The sequence below is a fragment of the Bubalus bubalis genome, chromosome 4, assembly GCF_019923935.1.
Source record: "Bubalus bubalis isolate 160015118507 breed Murrah chromosome 4, NDDB_SH_1, whole genome shotgun sequence".
NCBI lineage: Eukaryota > Metazoa > Chordata > Mammalia > Artiodactyla > Bovidae > Bubalus > Bubalus bubalis.
In genome coordinates, this window is record NC_059160.1 from 15,416,630 (window position 1) to 15,443,158 (window position 26,529).

General features: G+C 48.0%; 1 protein-coding gene across 1 annotated transcript in view; it reads right to left on the reverse strand.

Annotated features, from left to right (window-relative positions):
* ANO2 (anoctamin 2) overlaps nucleotides 1-26,529 on the reverse strand; it is a 328,569-nt gene that overhangs the window by 151,093 nt on the left and 150,947 nt on the right. The window contains exons 10-13 of the mRNA XM_044941951.2: nucleotides 26,111-26,245; nucleotides 17,282-17,442; nucleotides 9,275-9,357; nucleotides 2,129-2,239 (exon numbers count right to left, since the gene is read on the reverse strand). Coding sequence (XP_044797886.2) covers nucleotides 2,129-2,239; nucleotides 9,275-9,357; nucleotides 17,282-17,442; nucleotides 26,111-26,245 — 490 coding nt within the window. The remainder of the gene's footprint in view (nucleotides 1-2,128; nucleotides 2,240-9,274; nucleotides 9,358-17,281; nucleotides 17,443-26,110; nucleotides 26,246-26,529) is intronic.

Here is a 26,529-nt window from a genome sequence, read left to right on the forward strand (position 1 = left end):
TTTTCAGCATTCAAGAGGAAGGAATATAAGGAGAGACGGAACATGCAGCCTCAGGGTTACAAAGTAGGCAGAGCCAAGGTGAGCCTCTGGGATGAAAGAAGCACATCCAAAACCATCATCTAGACTTTGACTCTTGGTCCCTGTCCATTTCCCAGAAGCACGTGCCTTTCCTAAGCATCCTGCCCATGATGGTGCCCCGAGAGTCCCATTTTGCCATGGGTATTGACCTCCACTCTTCCCGGAGGCTAGAGAAACATCACTCCCATCAGGCAGCAACATGTGCTTCTCTCTTCATCTCCCGCCTCTGGCTAGACTTACAGCACGAACAGAAGCACACTTCCGATAGTAACAGAACGGAGGGAACGCAAGTAGGATGCTGACAATCAAATTCCCAGCCATTTTTAGCTTACACTGCTCATTTGGGAAGGTCATTTCCCTTCCAGTACCTATAAGGCATTAGAGGCTTTGAGCTCTGCATTCTCAACAGTGTAATGAAAATAAATGTTGAATGCTGAAACACAAACGTATGTATCATTCATAATGCATTCAGATGTCTTTCAATTATTCATGGTTCCTGAAAGTTATTTCACCCATCACGTATATATATCCAAGTAGTGCTTAAGTCAGAACCACAGTCTCAACATACGCAAATTCAGCTCCTCGGCATTCCCGTCTATGGAATTAAAATTAAATGAGTCAGTGGTCAATAAAAGTTATGTGTGATTTCCATAGAATTACCCGATGTGTATTACCCTGGGGTGGAGAAAGGGGGCTGCATGAGATTGCCAGAGTCGACAGGATACAATATGCTCGCTTTCTGATGAAGCTGGTAGCGACGATTACTCTTCCCTAAGAATGAACTCATTTTTCTCCCCAAATAATAGGTGGTCTTTGACTCACTGTTTTCTAGGGAAAAATAATTCAGACAAGCCACCCCCTTTCTCTTCTAAGTCCTGTTTCTTTTATAAAAAAAAAAAAAGGAAGAAAGAAAGCTAGCATTCTGGGCTCAAAAACACCACATTCTTCTGTATTGGTGCTTGAATAAATTTGCATGTTAACATGAATGGTTCCAACTTAAAGAATGTAAAATTAAATAAAATTTGAATTTGAATCCAAAATGGAGAAAAGACACATGTAAAAACAACAGATTGTCGATCTCGTTGATTTTTTTCAGGAACCAGATTAGGAAAGACATAAACACACATACACACACACACACACACACACACTCACACACACACACACATACTTGGTTTCAAAAAGGGTGGCATGCAGAGGAGACCGGCACTGCCAAAGAGGAGTCTCCCCCAAACCCCCACCTCACAGGCACTGAGTATTTATGGATCACAGTGTAGATTCTGAAGCTCTGTTGTGATGTCTGAATGCCACCCAAAAACTCAGAAAACGACTCACGAGCCATGTTCACCATCGCCTCTTTACTTTGGAGGCCCATCCAGAGAAAATGAAATGTGAGGAACGGCGTATGAGCAGCTCAGGCAAACACAGGCTCGAGTGTGCCTCTGCCAGCCCCAAGAGCCATTTCTCAATTCATCCTTGAATTGTAGTTAGATGCCCAGACTGTCAGAGACAGGCCTGGGTTGGAATCCCTGATCCACACCCCCCATTCACTGGCTGGATGACCTCTGGCCAATGACTTAATTTGTGCACATAACTTTTTTCATTAGCTTTCATTTACAGAAAAATTGTGCCAGCTTCATAAATTTATTGCAAGAATAAAATGCGCTGAGAACAGCGTCTGGCCTGTACCAGGAACTCGGGAAGGGCTAGCTGTCACTGAGATGGTTGGTCTGGCAGTGGTTGCTATTGTTATGCACCGTGTAGGTGATGAAATCCAGAAGAACCAGGCCTGTAATGGCTTCTTGCTTTTCCGACCGGGTCTCCCATTTCGTCCAGACACTACCACCCAGGAAAGAGATAAATCGAGTTGTGGCAGAAGCCTGCTCCCCACGAGCTCTGCCCTCTGGACAATGAGGGATATTATCGAGCTTTCTTTCCATCCTGTCCCACCACTGTCAGCCCTTCTTGTCCACAAAGGCATTCCCAGTGCAATGACAACAGGATCTTAAGAAATAAACAGGATGGTGAGCACCAAGCGCCAGCATCTTACCTCATCCTCAGCCTCAGTCCCACTGGTTCCCAGTTTCTGGACCACAGACTTGCTGCTCTCCTTCAGCATTTTCTCACGAACTTTCGTTTCATACTCAGGCCGGGAATGCTCCTAAAACCCAGAGTCAAAGAGTGGTTAGTACACAGGTGGGGCAGCCTTGGCCTGCAGGGCAGAACCAGACACCACATGGACAGTGAGTCAGGATACGGGACCGGACGCTATGGGACGAAAGCTGCCACACCACTAACAACCACCACACCACTCACAACCACCACACCACACACAACTGCCACACTACACACAACTGCCACAGTATACCCCACTGCCACACCACATGACCACCATACCACACACAACCACCACACCACACATGACTGCCACACCACACACAACCACTCCACCACACACGACCGCGACACCACACCACACGCGACCGCCACATCACACACGACCACCACACTACACACAACTGCCGCAGTATACACCACTGCCAAACCACATGACTGCCATACTACACACAACCACCACACCACACGACTGCCATACCTCACACAACCGCCATACCACACACGACCGCCACACCACAGGCAGCCACCCTACCACACACAACTGCCATACCACACCCATCCACGTGGCGTCTAGACCAGGAAAACCAGGAACACAATGTGGCAGGAAAGGAGGACACACAACAGTTGTTATCACACTGAAAACCAAACCTGAGCACGTTCCTGGGGGCAGTGCCGGTGTTGAGAAAAGAGAGAGTAAGCATTAACAAGCAGCTGATACAGACAGGAGCCCTGACCCGCACACAGCAGTGAGCAAAGGCTGCCTCCAGCCACCCCACAATCTATCCTCAGCCTCCACTGTAAGTTTCAATAAGCCCAGTCCCAGCTGGAGAAACAGATGTGCCCCACAGCTGGATGTTAGGGCAAGGACCGAGTGTCTTCCTCAAGTCATTCTTCCGCAAGCTAAAAATGGCGGCCAATAAACATCAAAGCTAAAGGCGGCCACAGGGAATCTTAAAACTTGCTTGCCTGGACCTGTTTCCTGTTCAGTCTAGGTGAGTAACTCACTGGCAAGTGCACCGGTGCTCAGGAGACATCCCCGGGGCCACTCAGCAACACAAACCTGAACAGTGAGTCACCAGGCATGAGAAAGAGAGCCTGGCTCGTTGGAAAGGCCACAGTCCCAACAACTCAGAGGCTGGGGCAGGAAGATGCACGGCTGACTTCAAAGAGAACTTAACGGTGTAAGTTAAGTGTCTTCCCTGCAGCTTTCAAGGACCAGTATCCAGGATGTGAGGACTTCACATTCCTGCAGCATTTACAGAGAACTCCCAGGCAGGGATCCCAGAGCTGGTTCTCAGCAGACTCAGAGAACACACATTCCCTTATCACTACTCATGCCTCAGAGATTCCAAAAGCCAACAAGCTAGGCTCCTTATCTATCTCTGACTTTCCTGGGAAATGCCATGATGCTGGAGAGGAGAAACTACACGCATGACTCATAAGAATAACTGATATAAGAGAGAAGGAGCTATTCCAGAATTCTGAAGGCTTCCCATCATCAACCAGTCTCCAGGATGCAGTCCACCCTGAGAGGTGGGACCTTCTCTGCCTGCTGAACCACAGGTGGTGGTGCCTCCTCTCAAAACCCTCGAGTTTTATAGCTTGTATGACGTGTAGTTCTTGATCACATATTTTTTTAAATTATTTCCTAGTTGTTCTGCGTGTGAGAGTCTTTACAACCTAATATAAGAATCTGCTATCTGCTCTGTACGATTTCGTGCTTCTCACAGTAATTAGCACCATAGGGAGCACACAGAAATCCCTAAATGCTTGTGAAGTTCACTTCGTTAGGTCTCTCCTCTTCATCCATCCTCCAACATAGCACTTCCTAATGTGTGTGCCAGGAGAGTTTGGGGTTAAAAAAGGATTCCAGGCTCGAACTGATTGGAAAACTCCATACAACATGTCACCTGAGAGTCACAAAGAGCCTAATAAAAGCTCTGAAAAGGTTCTCCTATAAAGACACCTGCTGAATATTCTTCAGCCCAGCAGGTCCCACAAAACTTATTTTACTTCCAGCAAATAACATCCTGCAGAAATACTCTGAGAAACACAGTGTGACCTTTTCCTCCATGGCCTCTGAAATCCAGTTGCTTTTCTTCTATATGATTGCTATGGAAGATTTTAACTATAAAATAATAGCTGAGTGTTTTTGTTGAGTACCAGAATCTGGAGTCCAAAGACCTTCAGGCAAGACTTGCTTTCACCCTGTCACCCACTGCAGAGGAGCTTCAGGGCCTTCTCTTCTGATGAGAGGAGGCTCCAGACCAGTCCCTGATTTTCCAAAGATGTGACATCACATAGAGGCATCTCCCAGTTGTGACTGTGGCCCCCCGCACCATACTCTGGGCCCCAGTTCAGATCCCCCTCATTTGTTTAGAAGAAGCCAAGAGCTCTTGGCACATAGACAGGAGTACAAGGCTCTGAAAGCGGAGTCTTAGGCTTCTCTGCTTTGCAACTGAAGCAAGGTCAGACAAGGATCTCCCTGCTTACAGTCAAGAAGATCAGGTTAGGCCACAAGATTCCTCAAAGGCAGGGAGCTGGATCAATGAGCTCCCAGCCAGAGTAGCATCTAGACCCTCATGAGCATGGCTCTGACATATCCAGCCATGGGCAGGTCATCATTAAACATAGCCTCCCTGGATGGGTGGTCTGATGCCAAGTCATCACAAATACATAACCCTCCCACAAAGCTTTGGGAAATATTTCACAAAGCTGCTTCCATCTGTTTGATCCCTCAGGAGCTGTCCTGAAGAAAGGGCCTAGGCAAGCTCAGAACCAGTCTTTGCTGATCTACAGAGGTAAATCTGCAGATGCAATCAACAAAGGTCTCCATCCAAGAGCCATCAAGCATCTCCTGTTCTCTGAGCCCGTGGGAGCTCTTTTCCAGGTTCTGAGGCTACATACAAGGTCCTTCCTCTCCAGGAGCTTATCCCCAAGTCAAGGAAGGTGACAGTAACCAAACAAATCCACCAATAAGAAGCTATCAGGTGGGGACTCAGAGCAGCAAGAGAAATGTCAGGCTGGCCGCTTCAGAAAGGGGATTTAGGGAAGGTATGGATGTGAGAGTTGGACCATAAAGAAGGTTGAGCACTGAAGAATTGATGCCTTCAAACTGTGGTGCTGGAGAAGACTCTTGAGAGCCCCTTGGACTGAAAGGAGATCAAACCAGTCTATCCTAAAGGAAGTCAATTCTGAATATTCATTGGAAGGACTGATGCTGAAGTTGAACCTCCAACACTATGGCCACCTGATGCAAAGAGCTGACTCATTGGAAAAGACCCTGACACTGGGAAGGATTGAGGGCAGGAGGAAAATGGGACGACAGAGGATGAGATGGCTGGATGGCATCACCAACTCAACAGACATGAGTCTGAGCAAACCCTGGGAGATAATGGAAGACACGGAAGCCTGGCGTGCTGCAGTCCATGGGGTTGCAAAGCGTCGGACATGACTTAGAGACTGAACAACAGCAACAGCCGGAGGAGGGTAACGCTGGGACAGGAAAGCCAAGAAAGAATCAGGTCAGGTGGAGACTGGCACCTTCGAGGCAGCAGAGAGAGCCAGTGCAAAGCCTAGAAGGAGCCGTGGAGAGAAGGCGGATCCAGGAGGCTGGAATTTCCGGAGGAGGAAAAGGCCATGAGCTGGGCTCAGAGGGGAGGCAGGAGATTGTGTCTTATGTGATGGGAAGCCGTTAGGGACAGCTAAGCCTGACATGGTAGATGTGGATGGGAGAAATGGAGGGGAGGACTCTATGCCCAGATAAGGCCACTCTCTGAGGGGTCCCAAGGACACCTGGGGCCTGAGGGCAGAAGGTAATTGGGCAAGAGAGGTGGCCAAGATGAAGACCACCCCATCTCAGAGCGAAGACTCATGAGGTCTGGCAGAAGGCTCCTTCAACAGGCTCCAAAGGAGTCTCTTGGGACGTCTCTGCTGGTTCCACAAGGAGGCCCCTCGGCCTGGGGCTGCTGACCAGAGGGTGGATGTCTCTGGTCTCTGTGTGAGTTAGCACCCTCCCCTCCCACACATTTCCTAATAAAGACCACAGGAAAGAAGGCTGTCTGGGGGCTCTGTCTGTACAGCTGCCTATGGGAGGATTCCTGAGACTTGGAGATCAGAGAAACAGCTCTAATCATAACCTTCAAGGACTCCTGCATCCCTCTCCCCAAAGCCCAGGTAGTATCTGCCATTCTCTTGCTCCTCATTTGAACATAGGTTAGGGCTTCCCTGGTGGCTCAGATAGTAAAGAATCTGCCCACGTGACTGAGATCAGAGTTTGACCCCTGGGTGAGGAAAATCCCCTGGAAAAGGAAATGGGAACCCATTTCAGTATTCTTGTCTGGGAAATACCATGGACAGAAGAGCCTGGAGGGCTACAGCTCGTGAGGTCGCAATGAGTTGGACACAACTGAGCAACTAACACTAAATCTGCCCCCGACACTTCATATAAGTCCGAGGGCGGGTCACAAATTCCTGCCTTCCGTGCCTTCTCATGACCTAAGGACACAGAGCAGCAATCAGGAGGCTCCCTGGCCTGGCCACCAGCCTGCATTTGCTGCTCTGCCCCCCACTGCAGCCCAATCCCTTTTCCCTGCAGCCAACGACACTTCCCAGGCATCTCACTACCTCTGAGCCACACCTGAGCTTCCCCAGATCAACTGTCTTTTTGGCTGTTTCCTCCTATCCGTTCTTCCCTTTGCTCCTCATTAAAATTCAATCAGTCTCCAAAACCTTAATTTTTGTTGTTGTTTAGTTGTGATCTGATAGACTGCAGCACACCAGGCTTCCCTGTCTTTCACTATCTCCCAGACTTTGCTCAAATTCATGTCCATTTAGTCGGTGATACCATCTAACCATCTCATCCTCTGCCGCCCTCTTCTCCTTCTGCCTTAAGTCTATTGTTTTTAAGCATTCTTTTAGGCCAGAAGTAATTTCTCTCAAACTCATTGTCGTATTCTAAATATTCAGAGACCAGAGAGCCCCTTAGCTGAATTCAGTCCTTTGAAGATGCTCAAAGACCATGTCTGTGGGATTGCCACACCCCAAATCAGAACCTGGTCCATAGTAGTTGTTTGATGTGCATGTTCAGATTTAACTCAATTTAAAGTCTGTTCAATATCCAAGTCCAAAAATCTAAATACCTGGAAGCAAAGACACAGCTGTCCTCCCTTCTCCCACTCACGCCTGCCCCCAGTCTGGTGCACAGAGGCACATAAATAATGCTTGCAGAACTGACCCACCCCCAGGAACCTCACACAGAGAGCCCGTCAGGACCAGCTCCTTGTGCCAGGGTGAACCCAGGCTTGGTCAGGCCCCTCTCAGCCTGCACAGGAGTTCCTGAAGTCAGGCCCCTCCCAAGACTTGACCATGGCTCATCGGTTAAACAGGAAACAGGAAACCTGGCTACAAGAAACAAAAATGGATTAACATCTCACTCCTGCCAGGGGCCCAGGACTGAGATTTCCAGGGCACTGAGTCCTGATAGATGCCTTTCTCCATGGGAGTGTGTTTACACATCCTCTCTACAGAGAGACTTGCTGGCTTCCTCAACGCTACTCGGAAGACACACTTGGCCTGTTTCTGGCCTCACACAGGCTTAGGTGCCAAGAAGCTTCTTCTTTTCCTTGGAGACCTCAGAGTCCTGGCCTTAAGAGAAGGGAGCTGTGCCCCCACCCTCTTCCCACATCCAGCTACAGCCCTCTCCTCTCTTTTCTCTCCTCTCTCCCTCTCTGTCTCTGGAATGAAATGGAACAGGACAAAATCACCCACACAGTCCAAATCTGACAGCTCTTTCCGTTGGAAGCACTGCTTTGGCCACTTTTCCCCAAGAAATGCAAATGCCTTCATTATTCTGCATTGCTTATCTTCTTAACTAATTTGTATCCACTCTGAAGGCAGAATCCATATGTACATTCTCTCATTTGCCACAGAAGCTGCAATGTTATGAGTCCCCAGGTATACGCTTAACGCAGAAGACTGGGGATAGAGTGAGCATGTGAACTCAATCCATGGTCATCGAATGCCCACCTGCTCAAAGGCAAGCTGAACACCTGGAGCTTTAAGGAGAGGGGAGGATGCTGTATCACAGACCAGGGAGCCACACAGACTTGGGAGCAAGACTAAACTGGGGGTGTCACTAGCTTGGATCAAAGCATCAGGGTCACAGAGCCAAGGGTCCCTAGTCTCCAAGGCAACAGACATCAATAAGTGATGGAGAATACAGAAAAGGTCAGCTCTACATGAGGCCACCATATGCTCACAGCCAGCCAGTTCATGGTACTCAAAATACTGGGGGTGCCTCCTGGACCTCTGGACACTGTCCCACCACCTCATCGACAATGCCCACAGCATCGCGAGTGCCTAGCTAATATTCCCTTCTGCTGTTCAGGCAATGGCAGCAAGTGGGAATAGGTAACTATGAGCAACCGTGCCCATGCTGGTCATCGTCAACTTGCCAATATCATCAGGGGCCCTAGTTCTCAAACGAGCCCCAAGGGCAGGTCAGTTACTTTCATCCTTTAAACAACATCTGTCCATAAAACTTGACTCTGAAAGAATCTACGCTTTCTCTTAGCTCATGTTCCCATGTCACATCTGCTGACAGGGTACTGGGTGAGTGGTTCTTTCCTTTTCCATGAACATCAAAGGCACCTGGCACCCATGCCTCCACCTGACCCCCAGCAGGCTACCAGGGGCATCCAGACACGTCCATATAACACGTCTGGGTCACAGCCTCTTGCTTCATGCTCTCAAGCACCAATGAGACGGGAGGTGGAAGAATGTTGAATTGAACCTCAAGGCTACGGCAAGGCTTCTCGTGCCATTTTGTCCCACCAAGGGTCACCAGCACATCTGGCTACCCATCAAGTCTGAGGTCTTACAGGTCAAGAGAAGATAGAGGATTTCAACTCTTGGCCTCAGTGCCTATCAACCCTGGCTTAGCCCATGGAGCCAAGCTAGGAAAGGGGTCATAGTAAGACTTGGCAGGTGACCAGCTCCTGTGAGAGCAAAGAAAGTAGCTATTTCACTCAAGACGATTTATTTGCAGGGGCAAAGCAGAAATCCAAAGAGAACTCACTTCTTCCTCTTCAATGCCAGTCAGGTCCCAGAAGTAGCCCAGTCGCATCTGTAATCGCTTCCAGTTTTCAAGAAACATGGTAGCTTGAAAAGAAAGAAAAAAATTCTATTAATTTTGAAGAGTGGATTGCGAGCACCCTTAGGGTTCACCCCATGGAGGATACACGCTGAATATTAGTCGCTCAGTCATGTCTGACTCTTTGTGACCCCCCCAGGCAATAGCCTGCCAAGCATCTCTGTCCATGGTATTTTCCAGGCAAGAATACTGGAGTGGGTGCCATTCCCTTCTCCAGGAGATCTTCCCGACCCAAGGATCGAACTCAGGTTTTCTGCATTGCAGGCAGATTCTTTACCATCTGAGCCACCAGGGAAGCCCCATTTCTAGGTTATAAGAAAAGCTTAAACACTGATCTCAAGATATAAAGGAGCCTATTATACAGAGTGAAGCAAGCCAGAAAGAAAAACACCAATACAGTATACTAACGCATATATATGGAATTTAGAAAGATGGTAACAATAACCCTGTATGCGAGACAGCAAGAGACACAGATGTATAGAAAAGTCTTTTGAACTCTGTGGGAGAGGGAGAGGGTGGGATGATTTGGGAGAATGGCACTGAAACATGTATAATATCATATACGAAATGAATCACCAGTCCAGGTTCGATGCATGATACAGGATGCTTGGAGCTGGCGCACTGGGATGACTCAGAGGGGTGGTACAGGGAGGGAGGTGGAAGGGGGGTTCAGGATGGGGAACACGTGTACACCTGTGGCAGATTCATGTTGATGTATGGCAAAACCCATACAATATTGTAAAGCAATTAGCCTCCAATTAAAATAAATAAATTTATATTAAAAAATTAAAAATAATAAAAAAAAATTTTTTAAGAAATAAAGGAAGAATACAAGCATTAAAGAAAAAGTAAGAAATTGGAATGATGGCTTGTAGCCTTTTTAGACAAACCTCATCTTCCCTACATGTTCTCTCTTCCTGCACCTTCCTCTCACTTTTTTCTCCATCTTTCTGTCCCCTGCACAACTTCCCTTTCCTGAGCCTGAATCATCTCATCCTGAGATTACGTCACATCTCCTAATAATTCTACCTGAGTCCAGGGTCTCAGACTTCCACTCCATCCCGCAGGCAGCGGGGAGATGCAGCTCCCGGAAGTGACATTCATTCATTCTCCAAGCAAATATCTGTTGAATGCCTATCATCCAGACACACCGGTCAGCTTGCCTGCTCCAACCACCACAGCCCTTGAAGGGCAGCCCAACATGCTCCAGAAAGAACCAATTCCCTCAGCCCTGAAGCCATGGCTTCTTTAGATCAGGATTGGACACCTGATCCTGCTGATGGGGCCAATCAGATTCTCTCTTTTGAAAACTGAAACTAAGAGACACAAAGAGAAATGGGACAAACCACGTAGCGTGTGAAGAAAGGAGAAAGGTTCCTTCTAGTTCCTCCTGCTCCAGTTCCCTAGGCGCCTGGCTGTACTTCATCTCCTGCATCCACAAGCTTGCTTCTTACTTTCTTATAGTCCCTTGTTATTTGAGCAAGCTTGAACGGATTTCCTAACTTGAAAAACCTGACCTAAGGTACCTGCGATATACGAAACACTGCTCAAGACATCGTGAGGAGCTTAGGTGAATCTGATGTGGATTTTGCTCTCAAGTGATTAAGTCTATCAGGAGAGATTTTAAATAACGACTGTACAAAGCATAAAGTGATCAGGGACTTACACACAGCACAGATAAAGGGCTGTGGGCATGCAGAAGAGGGGGTGCCCGCTGCCGGAGTATCTGAGCTGAGCCTTGAAGAGTAATGGCATTCGGGCAGTGCTGAGCGGCAGGGAGAAGGAGGCCAACAATGCCTCAAACTTGCAGCAGGTCCCTTTTGTCAAGATTCTTCCCTCTGGATACAGAGAATGTGTGAATCTGGCCCATCCCGTCTGTCCCCATCCATTCCCACCGTCTGTCAGCACACACCTCTCATCTGCACTCTCAGGCATCACCTCATTGCCCTCTTCATCCCCAGCTTGTACAAACTGTCCCTGTCCCATGCCACACTCCAGTGCTGTCTTCACCGTTTTTTGACCAGCTCAAGCACCATAAGGTAAGACTCCCAGGCGCCCACTCCTCTGCACTCCTACAGCCCTTAGGTCTGGTGTGCTGGAAGTGGAAGGGATGTGACAGCCCCTGAGGACACCCTTACCCCACTACATCACCCCCAGTAACAGCCTGGGTGCCCTGCCTTGCCTGCCATGCCAGACCATCGATTGCAACTCAGGTCTGCAGCATAGAAATAGGACTGCAAACTCTTCTTCAACTGGTACATGTCTCTGTTCACCTGGGGCACTGCACAGGGCTGAGCCCAGCAAACACTGAGAGCCTGACCAAGCATGTGGTTCCTTGAAGTTACATGTTTCACTTGGTGCTACACTGCGGTGCATGGATCTGTACATCGCTGGTGGTCCAGAGGTTAAGACTCTGCACTTCCAGTGCAGGGGTCACAGGTTCCCTGGTCAGGGAATTAAGATCCCACATGCCTCACAGTGTGGGGGGAAAAAAATCTGTATCTTTGGTTCCTGGGATCTGAGACCTTTTCCTTTTGTGTGTGTGCACCCCGACCTCTGGACCCCAGCCATGGCTTGGGGATGTTCTCCTAACTGGGGGAATGCCTCTCCTTTCCCTGTGCTGCTCCCAATGCCCGAGGAGGGCTCTGCACACCAACTGTGGTCTCCATGTAAGAGAGAAGTCAGAACAGGAGCAGACGACAGGGTGATAGAGTCCCTGAGACTTAGAGAACGAACATGGTTGCCAGGGGCAAGAATGAGGGAAAAGAATATTTAGGGAGTTTGAGATGGACATATACACACTGCTGTACTTTAAATTGGTAACCAACAAAGACCTGCTGCACGACACAGGGAACTCTGTCTAAGGTCGTATGGCAGCCTGGAGGGGAGGGGAGTTCGGGGGAGAATGGATCCATGTATAAGTATGGCTGAGTCTCTCCACTGTTCACCTGAAACTACCACAACATTGTTAATCGTCTATACCCCAATACAAAATTTAAAAAGTCACTGAGGAGGACGCAGAGGGATACGAAGGACCCTCATGACGATGGAGAGCAGCTCCCAGGGGATATCGCATGACAGGTACCACACCAGCTGCCCTGCACATACATCCAGTTCACACCTGTGGGAACACGACAGGTAGGCATGATTTCACCGACTTAAGAGATGAGGACGGGGTGCTCCAAGGTTGAGGACCAGCCTCCATCCAGGTTACTCAGCACCTCAGCCGAGAGGACTGACTTCAATGACACCGGGCAAGGCTCACGGTGATGGGTACAGCGTGGGACTGAGACCCACGTTTAGGACTGCCTGACCCTGAAGTTGCTGTCCTTAACCTCCTCCCTTCACCTCTCCCTTCCCTACTTTCAATATGGCTTCACTGTCTTTCCAAAGTTCCCTGGAGTTTGAAGGCAGAACCCCAGAGGGGCTGGGCCTGATGCCTCCACCGGCCGTGGGTCTGGCTGACTCCTGCCCTCTGCACACTCGACCTCCCGACTCCAGTTCAGCGACCTCCCACTCCTGCCCTCTGTACACCCCACCCCCAACCCCAGCTCAGTGACCCCCGACTCCTGCCATCTGTACACCCCACCCCCAACCCCAGCTAGTGACCCCCGACTCCTGCCCCACCCTCTCTCTCTGCAGATAACCACTTCTCCCAGCCTCCTTCCCGGCAGCCTTGGGCCCTGGCCCAGGCCCACCCAGCACAGCACCACTGATCATAATAATCATGTAATGAGAGGCATAACTATTATTTTTAATTGTAATTTGTAGGCAGTCATGCCCTCAGGCTCTTGGCTGCTGTAACCAAATACACAATCACATAAAACACAGCAAAGCTGTTAAAATAACAAAACCAAACCCTAAGCCCAGAAGCGCTGACACAACCCCACTCCATTTGTTTTCCCTGCACTGCTGCTACCACGCGAGGGGAAGAGAGAGGAGACCCGGGGGTGGGTGGGGGGCACAGGGGCATCGTTGCAGAACTCAGGAGGGATGGAGGTATCTGTTCATCCACCGACAAGAGGAAAGGGACAGCTGTTGGGGATTAAAAGTGGGAAGGGACAGCCCTGCCCCCGTTTTAGGACCACGCAGAAAGCTTGGGTCCTAAGATCTGGTTCAAAAACATTCTCCTTATTTGCAGCATAGAAAGGAATTCAGAGACTGCCTTGTTTGAGAGTTTGGTGACAGAGCAGCCTGGGTGGGTCGGTGGGGAGGTCATTGAGAGGTGGGTGATTCAGACAATGTCCTCCTTGCCTCTGCTTCCTTTTTTTTATTATTATTATTTTATTTTTCTTTATTTTGGCTGTGTTGGGTCTTCATTGCAACATACAGGTTCTCTAGCTGCAGTATGCAGGCTTAGCTGCCCCGAGTCTATGGAATCTTAGTTCCCCAACCAGGAATCGAACCAGCATCTCCTGTACTGCAAGGCAGATTCTTAACCCCTGGACCACCAAGGACGTTCCCAGCCTCCACTTCTGAGAGGATGCAGGAAGCCCAGATCTGCAAGGCCAGAGATTCTCCATCTCTAATAGTCACAAAGCACAGCTTGGACCCCTGAATCTTTTTTTTTTTCCAGCTCTGCCCACAATCTCATTTTCTTTACAGAGAATTCTCTTTTTTTATTTCTTGGTGGTTTTATTTGTTTACAAATAAAAACATCCCCCTGAGGGGGAAAAAAAAGAAAACAGGAAGTGGGAAGGTACAGCTGAAAACCAAGTCTCCCTGTGACAGGGAATCACACATCCCAGGAAAGGCCTTAAGGGTTAGCAGACCAGAGCGATTAAGCTTTAGCTACTCAGTCGCGGTCATATCTGTAAGACAGACTCATGGGAATTAGGGCTGCAGCGTAGCCAAAGGTGAAAGGGCATTTCAGGCTCCAGTCAGTTCCAGCATATTTGAGGTGATTCCAAGAGGCCGCTTTTTATTAATTTGTTATTCAGTAACTCAGCCATGTCCAACTCTGCCATTCCATGGACTGCAGCACAGCAGGCTTCCCTGGCCTTCACCATCTCCCAGAGCTTGCTCAAACTCAAGTCCATTGAGTCAGTGATGCCATTCATCCATCTCATCCTCTGTCATCCCCTTCTCTTCCTGCCTTCAGTCTTTCCCAGGATCAGGGTCTTTTCTAATGAGTTAGCTCTTTGCATCATAGGAATAAAAATTCCTAGTATTTTTTATTAATACTAGGAATAAATCTGGGACTTTCCTGGTAGCTCAGCTGGTAAAGAATCTGCCTGCAATGCAGGAGACCGCAGCTCGATTCCTGGGTCAGGAAGTTCCCCTGGAGAAGGGATAGGCTACCCACTCCAATATTCTTGCTTGGAAAATCCCAATGGACAGAGAAGCCTGGCAGGCTACAGTCCACAGGGTTGCAAAGAGTCAGACACAACTGAGTGACTAAGCACAGCATGGCACATAAGAGTAAATCTACCATATGACCCAGCAATCCCACTACTGGGCACATACTCTGAGAAAACCACAATTCTAAAAGACACATGTGCCCCACTGTTCATTGCAGCACTGTATACAAAAGCCAGGACATGGAAGCAACCCAGATGTTCATGGACAGATAAATAGATAAAGAAGTTGTGGTACATTTATGCAATGGAATATTACTCGGCCATAAAAAGGAACACATTTGAGTCAGCTGTCATGGGGTGGATAAACCTAGAGCCTTCTATGCAGAGTAAAGTTAAGTCAGAAAGAGAAAAACAAGTATCATATATTAATGCATACGCATGGAATCCAGAAAAATGGTACAGATGAACCTAGAAGAACATGGACTTGCGGACACAGTGGGGGAGGTGAGGGTGGGACAGGCTGGGAGAGTGTACTGACACATGCACACTACCGTGTGCGAACCAGACAGCGAGAGGGGAGCTGCTGTGCAGCAGGGGGCTCAGCTCGGGGCTCCCTGATGACCCAGAGGGCCAGGATCGGGCTGGGGGTGGAAGGAGTCTCGGGAGGGAAGGGATACACATATATAAAATTATGACTGATTTGCATTGCTGTACAGCAGAAACCAACACAAAATTGTAAAGCAATTTTCCATCAATTAAAAAATAAAATTGAAAAAAAAAAAAAGGAAACCCCCCAAAAAAGAAAAAAACCAAGATGCTGTTTATGGACAAGAGGCACAGAGCCGCCTGAGACTGTTCAGGCCACAAGCTACAACTTCCCTCTGTCCCCCCGACCCTTCCTGTGAACAATTCCAGAGCTACACGGCCATGGGTGCCGTGTCCTCTGACTCCCTGCCACTGTTTTGTGGGCTGACACTGCCACGTGGTCCTGGGCAGTGGCCTTTCTTCCTGGGAGAACAGAGGCTCCCCTGGATACCTTCCCTGGTGGCCGGGTCACATGGGAATCTTTCCAGCCCGGTTCCATCTCCACCCATGTATAGAGGCGGAGGTCGCCAGGTCTGAGTCTAACAGCAGTTCTAGAAGAGACCTCCGTCTCCTGCACACAGTCCCAGGATGTGCGACTCACTGCCCCATCCTGGCAGGTCCTCCAAGCCCCCTGGAGTCAGCAGTAAACCTAACCGCTTCAGGGGCTGGTCTGTGACCCGAAAGATGAGGGCCCACTCTGTAAGGATGAGACGACGGCAGATGGCTACTCCCAACAGGCTAACACAGGGGCCCCTGCTCCCTTCCGTGATACCCGTGGGTATGTCTTCTTGGAAATGCTCAGTGACCACAGGGGTGGATATTCCAGTTTTTAAGAACAGAAGGGTGCATGTGTGTGTCTGTGTTTATGATCAGATGGCTGTGGCCCAGAGAAAGTTTATTACCCCAAGACTCTGGGCAGGGGGTGGGGGGCGAGGGGGGCGGGGAAGGGAGGAGGAGGAAATCGAAGGAACTATTTGTTCCTTCCTTCACAAATCCCTTTGGTGGGAAGATGGAAAACATCTCTCTGGCATTAAGTGAAATCTCTGCAGTCTACACTTGCGGTGTCCTGGAAATTGCAACTGAATACAGAGATAGGAGACGAGTCTAGGCCCGCCTTTGCCCCCAGCTAACCCTGTGATCATGGCAGTCACCCCCTGACTCCAAGTGTGACACCAAATGACATCTGGGACTTGCACATCTTAGGAGATGTACCTGGAGGTGCCTATGAGTATATTGCTGCTAAGTCGCTTCAGTCATGTCCGACTCCGTGCGACCCCATAGATGGAAGCCCACCAGGGTCCCCCGTCCCTGGGATTCTCCAGGCAAGAGTACTGGAGTGGGTTGCCATTTCCTTCTCCAATGCGTGAAAGTGAAAAGTGAAAGGGAAGTCGTTCAGTTGTGTCCGACTCTTAGCGACCCCATGGACTGCAGCCTACCAGGCTCCACTGTCCACAGGATTTTCCATTTCAAATCATGCATGGGTTCAATTTCCAAATAAATCCTATATGAGATTAATGTAAGATTACTCCATCTCTTATATATATATATGCATGTGTGTGTGTGTAAAATAAAGCCTCGGAGGATATTCTTAGTTCTAGTCCCATGTATGAGTAAAGGAGAGAAATCTATTGTCCCTAAAATGCTTCTTAAAATATAAGGACTAGGGGCTTCTGTAGTGGCTCAGTAATAAAATCTGCCTGCCAATGCAGGGGACACGGGTTCATTCCCGGGTCTGAGAAGATCCCACATGCCGCAGAGCAACTAGGTCCGTACACAGCCACTGAGCCTGTGCTCCAGAGCCCAGCAGGTGCAGGCCCACGAGCCCGAGAGCTTGTGCTCCACACCAGGAGAGTAGCCCCCACCCACCACAGCGAAAGAAAAGCCCGCGCAGCCATGAAGACCCGGAGCAACCAAATAAGTAAATAAAAGTTTTACTAAAGATATAAGGATTAAACACTAAGGAAGCAAACCAAAGAATATTGGCTTTGGTTCCTGCGCCCATCTGAAGGTGCCCTGCACGGAAGCCAGCCTCATGGTGGTGACTTACCCCACAGAGCCATGAAGATGGAGAAGAAGACGGTGGCAGGGTTGTCAAACAGGTGGCTGGCCCGCGCTGTCCCACAGGCCGAGCTGAGGTTCCAGTAGTCACAGGACGTGTCGCACAGGGGACACATGGTGAAGGCGTTCTGCTGGTCACACATCTCCTTGCTGCAGAAGACAGAGGCTGTGGGGCCATGGGGGTTCCAAGCAGGACCCTCCCCAAGTCCATCACCCCCAAAACACCTCCCGCTTGGAACTCCCTGGCTGCTTCAGTAACTCCGTCAACAAGGCATATGAGATCAGAGCTGGGCTTGGATTCTTCCCCTTGGGAGGACTGTTTTTAGTATCTTGTCTTTAAAACTGGGTGAGCAGATGAACAGATAAAGAAGATGGGGTACATATGTACAATGGAACATTACTCGGCCATGAAAAGGAATAAAATTGGGTCATTTGTAGTGATGTGGCTGGACCTAGACTCCATCAAACAGCGAAGTAAGTCAGAAAGAAAACAACAAATGCCATATATTAACGCATAGATATAGAATCTAGAAAAATGGTACAGATGAACCTATTTGCGGGGAAAGAATGGAGACACAGACTTAGAGAATGGACTTATGGACCCAGGAGGGGAAGGGGAGGGTGGGACGAATTGACAGAGCAGCACTGACATATAGACCCTTCCGTGTATGAAGCAGAGACCCAGTGGGAAGCTGCTGCACAGCACAGGGAGCTCAGCTCAGCACTCTGTGATGACCTACAGGGGTGGGATGGGAGCGGGGGGGTGGAAGGGAGAAGCTCAAGAGGGAGGAGATATATGTCTACATATAGCTGATCCACACTGTTGTACAGCAGAAACTAACACAACATTGTAAAGCAATTACACTCCAGTGGAAAAAAAAAAAAAATAGATGGGCTACCTTCAGAGGTATGGAAGCCATCACTAGACGTGAACCAACAGAAAGTGAGTGACCACATATCAGTTATGCTGTGCATGGGATGGTGCCGTATAAAACAGTGAAAGTGTTAATTGCTCAGTCATGTCCCGCTCTTTGCGACCCCATGGACTGTAGCCTGCCGGGCTCCTCTGTCCATGGGGTTCTCCAGACAAGAATACCAGAGTGGGTAGCTGTTCCCTTCTCCAGGGAATCTTCCCAATCCAGAAATTGAACCCAGGTATCCCACATTGTAGGTGGATTTTTTACCAGCTGAGCCACCAGGGAAACCCAGTGCTGTATAAAGTCCCATCCAAAAGTGCTGAGTCTATGGGGCTGATGGTTTGTGAATAAGTCACTCATCAGAGGTCAGAGTCTATCGTCCTCATTCAAGCTCAAGCTACCTCATTAGTGTATTAGGATGGTCACATGGAGGAATCAACATGAGTATACCATTGGACCAGCACAAGGTCTTTCTTCTGGAAGAAGTCATGCAAAGACGAATGGAGTCAGGAGGGAGGAAGCCTGACTTCTAAGTGAATCAGCCATGTGACTGTTTGGAGAAGACAGATTAGTAACCTCAACTTAATAAGAATTATCCTAACCACAAAATGGGATGCGAGACGCTGGAAGAATAAGGTGCGTATTAGTTGCTCAGTTGTGTCCAACTCTTTGTGATCTCATGGACTGCAGCCCTCCAGGTTCCTCTGGAATGGAACCTGGGCAAGAATTCTCCATAGAAGTCTCCAGGCAAGAATACTGGAGTAGACTGCCATTCCCTTCCCAACCTAGGGATCGAATCCAGGTCTCCTGAGTTGCAAGCAGATTCTTTACCTTCTGAGCCACCAGGGAAGTCCAGGGAAGCCACCAGGGAAGAATAAGGTAAATTCTCCCTAAGTCTAGATTCCAAGGATCCAAGAGAACAAAGCATGATTCAAATAAACATCACCTCTATTCTCACCTATTTTCAGTATATTTCTCTTTACCGGACTTATGCATATATTTGAAATTCCATTCACTTGTTAGGTGGATCAGCTGGACCCAATAACTTCAGGCTCATCCGGTGCTTGCAAATAAGAACCGAGAATTTCTCAGCCCCAACTGGTTTCCCCAATAACCCTCCACACTGCAGTCTGGTAGGAAAATGAATGAACTCATCACTCCGGTGTGTGATATTTGCCCTCGGGGATGAGTAGATGGCTAAGCTCATCACTTTGGGGAAAAGGGTGGAGAACTAGAGATTTCACGAAAAGGAAGCACTGGCTGTTCTCACAGAGCAGCTGGAGGAGACCCCATGATGGGGAGGCAGGGATCACAGGCTGAAACCACAGCTGGGTTTTCTCCGCAAAGAGGCAGCAGAGGGCGCTACCGAGCACAGTACAGCCGGCTGAGGGAGCTGGTACCCGGGTGCCTGAGCCAAGGGCTTAGATAAAACCCAGAAGCCGGCTGGATGCCTGTGTTTAGCTCCCATCGCTAAGCAGTCAAAGGGTTTCAGCGAGGGCTGTCGTTGTCTGTCAAGTCCCAGCTCTCAGGCTTGTTTTTAATGAGCCTCGGCAGGGAAAGTCCTTTTGTGTGAGAGAATGGAAACTCGTCTCAGGCTCCTCCACAGACTTGATGCTGAGCACTCCACTGGCAAGTGTCAAGATCGGTGACTCACTCACATCGACAATATTAAATAGTAATTTCTTAATAGTAAGTTCAGCCACACTGACTTCACCTGGGCATGTGTTTATTGGTAACTGGAGAGCAGGACTGAAGTCTTCTGGGCCAGACATGTGATGGCTGCCTGGTAGAGGAGCTGGTGCTTTTAGGAGGAGAATACAGATTAGAAAACAGATTCACACAGAAAACTTGTCAGTTTGCACAAAGTCCAGCAAACAGCTTTGCTTCTAAGCCGTGTCTGTTCAGTCATAAAGTTGAGTCCAACTCTTTGTAACTCCATGGACTGCAGCATGCCAGGCTTCCCTATACTTCACTACCTTCCAGAATTTGTTCAGATTCATCACCAATCAACCATCTCACCCTCTGCTGCCCCCTTCTCCCCCTGCATTCACTCTTTCCCAGCATCAAGGTCTTTTCCAATGAGTTGGCTCTTCGAATTAGGTGGTCAAAGTAGTGGAGCTTCAGCTTCAGCATCAGTCCTTCCAATAAATATTCAGGGTTGATTTCCTTTAGGATTGACTGGTTTGATCTTGCTGTCCAAGGGACTCTCAAGAGTCTTCTCTATCACCACAGTCCAAAAACATCAATTCTTGGGTGCTCAGCCACCTTTATGGTCCAACTCACATCCATATACGACTACCAGAAAAACCAGGACAGTGGCGGTTTTGTCCCTAAATCATGTCTAACTCTTGTGGCCCTGTGGACTGTAGCCTGCTAGGCTCCTCTGTCCATGGGATTCTCCAGGCAGGAATAATGTAGAGAATTGCCATTTCTTTCTCCAGGGGATCTTCCTGACCCAAGAATTGAACCCGAGTCTCCTGCATTGCAGGCAGATTCTTTATGGACTGAGCTATGAGGGAAGCCCTCACGAAAAACCATAGCTGCTACTTTACAGACCTTTATCGGCAAAGTGATATCTCTGTTTTTTAATACACTGTCTAGGTTAGTCACGGTTTTTCTTCCAAGGAGCGTGTCTTTTACTTTCATGACTACAGTCACTATTCGCAGTGATTTTGGAGCCCAAGAAAATAAAATCTGCCACTGCTTTGTCATGGAGACTTTTTACATATATACAGGGAGACGGATAATCCTAGAAAATCTAATCTCAATCAAAACTAGTCCATGCTAAAAGGTCAGGGGAAAAAAAAATATTAGCACCACCTTAGTACAGAGTACTTTGAAATGTGAATGCTATGTACATAAATGGTTTTAAAATTAGAATACAGTCAACTCACAATCATTTGTACAAAATGGCAACCATGGTAGCATGGATAGTCCCACATCATTTAGGTTTGAAGTCAGAATGCTCTGTATGCATTGGGTTGGAGATTTTTGTTGCATCTTTGGAGTTTTTTGATGCAAGCAATTGAAAGAGGATTCTGGAGAAATTCTGCCTTAGGATGACATTAAAGGACTTTGCAGTCTCTAAGACAAGCTGAAAAAGGGGGAGATGCCCCGAGAACTGAAGTCAGGGCTGGGTCATTTACTAGCTGCATCATCCACAGATTCTTAGTTAGAAGCCACAGTGGCTATAAATCCAATGACGTGTTTCTTCAACCTATCATGTTCTCTCGGACACAGAAGAAGGTTGATGAATGGCTTGACCATCAGGTGAACCAAGACCCCGGAGTGGGTGGTGTTCTCAATGAGTGACCCACTGCTCACAAGTCAAGTGACATACAGGGCTCTGCTAGCCACAAAGGGAGGCAATTATTCAAGAAATTCAGACAGAACATCTGCTATTAAGATCTCAGCTCTAAAGTAACCAGTTTTTTAAAAAATATGGCTTAGATTAATCACCTTTAAAAAAAAATGCTCCAGTCTTTCCTATGCATGTAAGCAAATGGAGAACAAATGGAACCAACCCCTTGCTAAGCAGACGAAGGTTCTATAGACATATCTCGCACATATGGAAATACTATTAAATGAAGCATGTGACTCACATATCAAAGTTATTGGCAATAAAAGGTACTATTTAAAGTTCCACACAATGTAACTTTCCTGGTTTTGATGCTGGACTGTGGCTTTTAAGACATAATCATTGGGGGAAACTGGATGAAGGGCACATTGGACCCCTCTGCACTCTCCTTACTGTTTCCAGTGAGTCTATACGGTTCTCAGAATAAAACATTTTTTTAAAAGTGATACACAGATACTAAATTCCAGGCCTAATGCCCAAAGTGGAGACCTTTAAAATAATCCCAGGAAGGGTGAAAGTTTATAATCGCTTAGGAGTGGCTGGGAGGACGGGGAAGCCTGGCGTCCTGCAGTTCATGGGTCCGCGAAGAGTCGGACGTGACTTGGCACCTAAACAACAGCCAGACAACAAGGACCGGCTGATAGACACAAACCCTCGAAGGGTGTGAATTTGTCTGGATTCTGTATTGGGATTTAGAGGCTGTGCTTTTATTGACAAGGAGAGGTATGGATTGTTTGTGAGTGTTCATCAGGCATAGAGCTTGGACTTTTGATAGATATACAATTATGACTGAGGAGCAGCTCTCAAAAACTACTTCATAATATGCTTGACTTTTTCTTTTTACACCTTCCTGATTGGCCACACCTTATTCTGAGTCTGAAAAACTGAGAATCAAAATTTCAAATTTTACAGCAGCCAATTTTACACATTTTCATTTTGGAAAGTTGAAAAAGTTCAAAAGACTCCACTATGCAAATATAGACATATACTCTATCCATAAACACACTTATATCACTAAATTAAATGTCATGAAACAATTCTGATACTTCCTTCTTGTGATGAAGACTAAAATTATATTTCATTCTACTCTATATTATCTTATTCTCCGTTGTTCACTCACTCAGTCATATCCGCCGACTCTTTGTGACTCCACGGACTGTATCACGCCAGGCTTCCCTGTCCCTCACTAACTCCTGGAGGTTGCTCAAAGTCATGTCCATTGAGTCAGTGATGCCATCCAACCATCTCGTCCTCTGTCACCACCGCCTTCTCCTTCTGCCTTCAATCTTTCCCAGCATCAGGGTCTTTCCCAGTGAGTCAGCTTTTCACATCAGGTGGCCAAAGTACTGGAGCTTCAGCTTCAGCATCAGTCCTTCTGGTGAATCTTCAGGGTTGATTTCCTTTAGTCTTATTCTACTGCATTTTCAGAAATACTTATTTATTTGCTTGGCTACACCGGGTCATAGTTGTGGCACGCAGGATCTTTTAGTTGCCGTATGTGAACTCTTACTTGCAACATGTAGGATCTAGTTCCCAAACCAGGGATCAAATCCAGTCCCCCTGTATAATCCACTAATGGACTGCTATCCATAGTTTATAAAACATCACACACCTGACAGGCATTGTGATGTATCTGCAATGATGATGATCTCATTGTACATGCACACATATGAGAGCCCCACCATGCATGTAGGCACACGTCCTTGTAGCGTGTGTAAACCATGGTCCCTTCCAGGTGCCCTGGCCACTGTCACACGGGTTCCCATGTGGGGAACCAGGGCACGAGTCTCAAGTCCTGATATCAACCAGCACGTGGACTCTCTGCCCACCGAGCTGTTGGTCCTCAGGGCATGGGATGAGTCCTCCAGTTTGGATCAACCTGAGACCCCGATCCCCAGCCATCATAATGGGGCAACGGAGCTGTGTTCTCTGAGAAGGCACCAGGAGGGGCCAGCTAGAGCTCCTGGGCTGCCAAGGAGGGTCAGAGCCCTGGGGAAGATGCCACAGATTGCTGGGGAAAGCAAAGGCTTGGAGCAGAAGGCGTGTGCCTGTGCGCTCAGTTGCTTAATCACGTCTGACTCTTTTCATCCCCGTGGACTGTAGCCCACCAGGCTCCTCTGTCCATGGGATTTCTCAGGCAAGAATACTGGAGTGTTGTAACCATTTCCTACTCCAGGGGATCTTCCCAATCCAGAGATTGAAATTGCATTTCCTGAGTCTCCTGCATCGGCAGGTGGGTTCTTTACCAATGAGTCATCTGGAAAGCCAGGAAGCAACAGAGGTCAAGTCTCATCCATGGTGGACTTCCCTGGCAGTTCAGTGGTTGAGACTCCACGCTTCCACTACAGGGGCTGTGGGTTCGATCCCTGGTCAAGGAACTAAGATTCCACATGCCGAGGGGCATGGGTAAAAAATAAATGAATAAAACATCAATGTGATTTCACTGATCTGGGTTAGAACCAGGGGCTAATTTTAAAAAAATCCCAACCCTGTCAACCATTACGTGCTGAAGTTGGACAAGTTAGGTGACGCTGCCTCTCCATGGAGACCATGTCTCCATTTCTCTGAGGTGAGAATAAGAACACCTATTGCTGACAACATCGATCGCTTCAGTATCGAAGACACAGCACATAAAAACCGTCCGGCACTGGTACAACTCACACTAGGAATGCGGTGTGTGTTCCTTCTTCCTTTGGACTTCCCAAGTGGCTCGGTGGTAAAGAATCTGCCTGCCAGCGCAGGAGATATGGGTTTCATCCCCAGGTCGGAAAGATTCCCTGGAGTAGGAAATGGCAACCCACTCCAGTATTCTTGCCTGGAGAATTCCATGGACAGAGGAGTCTGGTGGGCTACAGTCCATGGGGTTGCAAAGAGTCAGATATGACTGAGCACGTGCGTACACACACACACACACCTTCTTCCTTTATGCTGTGGACGGCAGAGCCCTGAAAACATAGCTCAAAGGTCCCAGAATTCCAGTCAAGAATCCTGGATGGATGATGACAGGGTTCTATACACAAAAATATTCAAATCCTTGTGCTTATACTAAGGTATTTAGCTTTATTCTGACTACAAACATGTCGTCGCCAGTTTTGCTAATTCGCAAGAGCTTTTCTACAGAGTGACACAGAGGCCAGAGCCACCTGGTTCTTACCACTTATCATGCTATCTTCAAACAGCCCAGCTCTCCCTGTTTCTTCAGGAGGTCCTGACTTCCCCATCACCACCCCTCACTGCAGTGGACACCTCCAGGCTGCCCAGTGCCCCCATCCCCCGGGCTATTTAAGGAGAATCCCCGTGGCACAATGTCAGCCTGCCCCCCCCAGCCCAGACATGATCGGCTGGTTGACAGCCTTCACTTAGGCCAAAAAGAGTCAACAGGACTTTTTCTCTTAGGATCAATCACATATAAAGCTCTTAAAATGTGACACCCCGTGAGCTACTAACAGCAACATTCACATCCTATGGAGAAACTCTGTAGTGAAACAAGAAATACTTGAAAGAATCAGAGACAGCCAGTAAATAGAAGGAATCCCTATTTCCACGGTCTTTGGGTGAGCCACATGCCAGCCACTGGCTCCACCGAGGCCTCCCCACCAAACCTTGAGGATAAATTCCCTTTTTTGCTTATGCTAGTTCCCATGCATTTCTATCACTTGCAACTGCAAGAGTATTAAAACACACAAATGATGCTTCAGTTTGCCAGGACAGTTCTGGAGGTGCCAAGAGCTTTAAATTCTAAACATTGGCTAAGTGTCTCTTCTGTCCCCTGTACTCTATTTCTGCTTATGTTGGTTCATTCAAGAATTGTTTATGAATACTTTGCTGGGTGCCAGACACTGTCTCCTTTAATCCTCAGGATACCACCATGAGGCAGGTGTTAGTATTGCCATTTCACAGCCGAAGAAATGGAAAGTTAGGGAGCAAGGTACCCCATTTCAAGGCTAATATGTAAAACAGTCCACCTTAAAGGATGTTCTTCTGTTGAGTGTCTATTTTTTGTAGGATCTCTCTTCCTCATCAGGACCAGCCTTTGTTCCATCTCTTGGATCTCCAAGAGCCCCCTGTCACCTCCTGCAATCTCTGACTCCCAGAGCTAGGGCTGAGGTGTTCTCCACTCGTAGCATTTTATTCCAGCAGTATCTGGCCACATAGATGCCATCTTTACCCAACACCATTCAACACTTGCTGCCTTGGTATGCGTGGGAAATGAGAGAAAAATGCCATAAAAGTGAGGGGAAAAAAGCTTTTCCCAGGCATGGCTTCTTTTCTCACCAGTTATCTTCCACCTGCCCAATCAGACCCTGGTCCCAGAGAAGAGTTTGACCAGGAAAGGAAGCAGCCACACTCAGTGTGGCTCTGAGCCCTTCTCAGAATCTGATGCTCCCCACTCTCTCAGGAGAGAAGGAAGGGAAGTGGGAAGGAGGACACAGGGTGGGCTCTGGAGGGATACGTGCGAAATGTACGATGTCCTCGCAACTGGGATGACACTCTGAACAACTGACATGTGGGAACTGAGCCTTCGCCTTTAAAGTCAGCTCACCTGGGAATATCTTCTTCGATGGTTGCACATCCGTAAAGAAACACGATGATCCCGATGACAGATGACGGGATGAGGAAGGATGTATATAATCCCAGCCAGGCAAAATATAGTCCGATCTTTTCTCCAAAATACTTTCTGGAAAAAGAAGGAAATGAAACATACATTAAGAATATCATAGACTTTCCTTCTTTCTGTTTGCTTTAAACCTGACAACGGGTCGGCACAAATGGAAAGGGACGGAAGTTATCTGGGGAAGCTGGTGGGGGGGTGGACCTCAGCACAAGGAATCAACAATTGGTCTTTTCTGAAATGAATCGCATTCCATTAGAATCGCATATGCACACCTGTTCATGGAAAGAAGTTGCACAAAGGAATCCAGCCCTAACAGCAAACTGAGAATATGTCATATATTTTGACAT